The 4,717-nt window shown below is 40.7% G+C and overlaps 1 protein-coding gene across 1 annotated transcript in view; it reads left to right on the top strand.

Moving 5' to 3' along the window:
• The first annotated feature begins 1,747 nt into the window (after window positions 1-1,747).
• CHSY1 (chondroitin sulfate synthase 1) overlaps window positions 1,748-4,717 on the top strand; it is a 71,264-nt gene continuing 68,294 nt past the window's right edge. The window contains exon 1 of the mRNA XM_012642721.1: window positions 1,748-2,240. Coding sequence (XP_012498175.1) covers window positions 1,875-2,240 — 366 coding nt within the window. The 5' untranslated portion in view covers window positions 1,748-1,874. The remainder of the gene's footprint in view (window positions 2,241-4,717) is intronic.

Genomic DNA, 4,717 nt, shown 5'->3' with positions numbered 1-4,717 from the left:
TCCTGGCCTCAAGTGATCCTCCTGCCTTGGCTTCCCAAAGTGCTGGGATGACAGGGATGAGCCACTTCCCCCAACTAGTATATTTTTCTTTGTTATGAGTAGATAAATCAATGGTGCATCTTACAGTCATCATCCCAGATTTGATGAAAATGGTTTGTGTTTAGTCTTTGGACTTTTCGAGAGACGTGTTTGGCAGAAAGTTGAGTCCCACTGAATTTTTCCTCTGCTCAAATAAGATAAATTTGAAGTTGTTTTGTATTCCTTATACTTGGGTTATGAAGAGAAATAAAAGACAGTTGTTTATTTTCCAAGTACTTCATTGTGAATTGTTTTTAAAATTACAAAAGTAATGGCCAGGCACAGAGGCTCATGCCTGTAATCCTAGCACTTTGGGAGGCCAAAATGGGAGGATCGCTCGAGGCCAGGAGTTTAAGACCAGCCTGAGCAACATAGTGAGACCCCACCTCTACAAAAAAATAGGTTAAAAAAAAATTAGCGGAGTGTGGGGGCATGTGCCTGGAGTCCCAGCTGCTTGGGAGGCTGAGGCAGGAGAATTGCTTAAACCCAGGAGTTTGATGTTGCTGTGAGCTATGATGATACCACTGTACTCCAGCCTGAGCGGCAGAGTAAGACCCTTTCTCAAAAAGAAAAAAAATGACAAAATAGTGCCATGTTTTAGAATTTCACTTTTGCAAGATGGAAAGAGTTCTGGAGATGATGGATGGTGGTGATGGTTGCACAACATTGTTAAGGCCACTGAACTTACACTTGAAAATGGTTAAGGTGATAAATTTTACGTCATGTATCTTTTATCACAAAAAAGTTTTTCAAAAACAAGTAATGTGATAGTCATAAAATTTTCCCTCATTATAGAGATGCCTAGAACAAAAAGTGAAAGGCATCTTTACCCATGCTTCCTCTGGCCCCTCCCAATTTCCCTACTTCCGTACCTCTTCCCCAGAGATTTGGTGTATATCTTTTCAGATATTTCTCTTCCAAGACTTTCCATTAAAGATTTGTGTGGGTTTCATTGATCCTTCAAGTCACTTTTTCATGGTAGTATATACAGTTGTAACAGTTAAGTAAAATTTAAAAAAAAAAAAAAAAAAACAGAACATAATTTGGGAACTGTGCTTTTTTTATCTTAAGATTAAATTTACTGTTTAATTTATTCTCCATGATATGTTTTTCCTGGAAGTAGTCTGCACAAATGAATTATTGTGGCTAAGCTACTTGGGCTTTTAATACATACCTGGAAGAAAGTATAAGGAAAAGTGCAACTGATAACCTTAAATTAGTTGTTCAGCAGGAGTCGTTACTTTGTTTCTGTCCAATTGACCACTCATCTTTCCTCTGTCAATGGGTGAACAGTGGGCTAACAATTTGATTTTTTTGTTGTCGTTTGTTTTATAGAGCTGAGGAATTTGTAGGTAGGAAGTTGATGGTATCAGAAAATTAACCCACATACGTAGACCTTGGTGCCCTTCTGGTTTTTGGCCATAACTAGAACTTACAATAGCTATCCTGGAAGTATTTTAACACTTCATCTTTCTTTTTAGTTGGGGTTCTTTGTTTCAGACTTTGCAATACCTGATAGCCTTGGCTTCCATTAAGAGGAAGCAAGTAGATCAAGTGTTCATCGTCCTCTTGAATGTAGCGATTCAAAATGATCAGATATGTGAATTCCTGAAAATAAGAAGCTTGAAATAAACTGTTCTCTAACTGATATTTATTTCAATTCCAGAACGTGGTCCAAGACAATTCCTGGGAAGGTTGAATTCTTCTCTAGTGAAGGTTCAGACACATCTCTACCAATTCCAATAGTGCCACTACGGGGCGTGGATGACTCCTACCCTCCCCAGAAGAAGTCTTTCATGATGCTCAAGTACATGCATGACCACTACTTGGACAAGTATGAATGGTTTATGAGAGCAGATGATGATGTTTACATCAAAGGAGATCGTCTGGAGAATTTTCTGAGGAGTTTGAATAGCAGCGAGCCCCTCTTTCTTGGGCAGACAGGACTGGGCACTACAGAAGAAATGGGAAAACTGGCCCTTGAGCCTGGTGAGAACTTCTGCATGGGGGGGCCTGGTGTGATCATGAGCCGGGAGGTACTTCGGAGAATGGTACCACACATTGGCAAGTGTCTCCGGGAAATGTACACCACCCATGAGGACGTGGAGGTGGGAAGATGTGTCCGGAGGTTTGCAGGGGTGCAGTGTGTCTGGTCTTATGAGGTAAGAACAAAATGTTTTACTGTGGGAAAAACTATTAATTTTGTCATTAGTTCTTTTTTTTTTTTTTATTTCAATTCCCCTTATTACCTTTTCTCTTGGTTTTTACAGCATACCTTCCATACTTTTATCCTAATACCTTGGTTAATAAATAATGGCACTTGGGGCCTAAAGAAAAGATATGGTTTGCTGATGGTCACAGTGATATTTTCGTGATTATCCGGAAAATCATCTTATCAGACTTCTGCTGGTTCTACAGCTGAAATTGCAAGAGTGTAGTACGTTTCCCTGACTCTGTTCTCCCGAAGGCCTGACTGTTCTTGTCTGGTCATGATGACCCACACAGATAAGAAACTTACGTGTTTTGAATTTATAAAATGATTCGTGATGTGAAAAAGCCAATAGCTTGTGGCTTTGCATTTATTTTGAGCCTTGACTTCTCAGATGGTTATTGTAATCTGTGCCTTTACAATTATAGTTGTTCCTTTCAGAATAGGTGGTCTGCATTTTGTGAGTTACCTTGACACATAAGTGAAATTTGTTGAAGAAAGTAGGAAATCTGCTTGCTGACTTTTTAATAGTTCTACAGACTATGAGTTAGCTTTGGACTTTTCTCTGTTATTATTGGCAGGTGTGCTTCTCTTGTCCTCAGTTGCAGGATCCTAATGGTTAGAGTGAAAAAAATTACTTAGATTGTATTGTGTTTAGGTTGATAAACTGATTGTATTTGTAAGGAACAGAGGCAGTTGCTAGATCTTTTGCCCAAGAAAAAGAATGAACTTTCTGTTTTTTTATTTATTTTATTTTTTAATGTCTTCTTTTTTGTCCCCCACAGATCATTCATAAGGAAAGGAATGCACTTTCTGATGTGAACTGTTAGGTCTTTTTCTCCACTCCCCCGCCCACCTTTTTTAAGAGATAGGGTCTCACTCTGTCACTCAGGCCTGGAGTACAGTGGCACAATCATTGCTCAGTGCAGCCTCGAACTCCTGGGCTCAAGCGATCCTCCTACCTTAGCCTCCCAAGTAGCTGGGACTACAGGTGCACACAACCACACCTAGCTAATTATTTTTTTGTAGAGATGGGTGTCTCACTATTTTGCTCAGGCTGGTGTCAAACTCCTGGCCTCAAGCTACCCTCTGCCTTGGCCTCCCAAAGTGCGGGGATTATAGGCGTGAGCCACTGTGCCTGGCCTTAGCTCTTTTTTGAGTTAATTTTCTAAAGTCATACTTAAGTGAAGAAATAGTATTCTTGCCTGTACTTGTCTTCCCCCCAGACTTGCTTTTAAATGTCTTCTAATCACTCTGTTTTCTTTTGTTTGAACTTCCAAGGAAGTGGACATTTTCAAGTGTACAGGGAGTGGTCTTCATGTAATTTTTAATTATGAAGTCATAAAGGTACACTTTAAATTGTAAATGTGATCTGAGTGAACCCCTTATTCTCTGTGTGCCTTACGCTCTCCCCCAGCCCCCATGCACAGGGGCTGGTTCACTGGGCCTAGGGGATTTCTAGGGGGTCGCGTATTTTTGTGGTGAGGAAGGCTGTTTGAGGATTTCATGCTGTTTTAAGCATTATACAACTGGCAGTATTTCTGCATTTTCTCCATCCTTAATTAAGTCGTTACAACCTTAATATATTTCATTATAGGTAAAATATGTAATGCTTTGACACTTTCCCCTGATCTGATCTCTGAGAAGCTGGCCTTCTTGCTGGAACTGTAGAAGATAGGCCTATTTTTGAGAGAAAATTTTTAAAAATATGTCTCAGTATAGTCATGTTATATACTGCTAGACAGACACCAGTAGAGCCAGTATCTTGATATCAAGAACTTTGCTCTAGCTTTAGTACTCAGGTATACTTAGACAACATCATCCTGGGGTTGCAGGGTTCGGAGGCTGTTTGGGGCTAGTTTCCTCTGATATGATATAATCAGCAGAGGTTTCTAACACACCAAGAAGGGTGCCTAGAATTATCCTGTCTGGACACTTGAAGCTACCCCTAAGACTCGATGCATGCTGTCAGTGGCCTTATTAGCTAAAGGGACCTGGTTGGTGAGGCAGCTCCCTCCCTGGGTGGTTCCTTGTTTCCCCACTGTGGGCGCTGCAGCAGGGAGGACCTCCCTGGAGTGTGGGTAGTCGGGGTATGCCTGCTGCTCTGCATTACTTTAAATGCCATATGATGACTGAGCTTTTGCTAGATACTGCTGGCTTGCTCTCTGGTGGCTGGTGCTGGATGCCCTCCCACCAGCAGTGCCCAGAGTTCTTTTTTCCTCTTCTGCGAGTTGTCTATTCATAGCCTTGGCCCCTTTTTCTGTTGGAATGTTGTCTGTTTTATGGTTTTGTTGGAGTGCTTTATTTTGGGTAGCGTATCTTCTCCCAGATTGTGGCTTGTCTTTTTTTTTATTTTTTATTTTATTCCAATAGAAAGGGGAAAACTGATGATTCACAAAAAGTAGGAGGTTTGCTAAAGCCATGTCTTCA

The sequence above is a fragment of the Propithecus coquereli genome, unplaced genomic scaffold (assembly GCF_000956105.1).
Source record: "Propithecus coquereli isolate 6110/MARCELLA unplaced genomic scaffold, Pcoq_1.0 Scaffold184, whole genome shotgun sequence".
In the NCBI taxonomy this organism is placed as follows: Eukaryota; Metazoa; Chordata; class Mammalia; order Primates; family Indriidae; genus Propithecus; species Propithecus coquereli.
The sequence above is the reverse complement of the archived record's forward strand: the minus strand, read 5'-3'. Positions and strand labels throughout refer to the sequence as shown.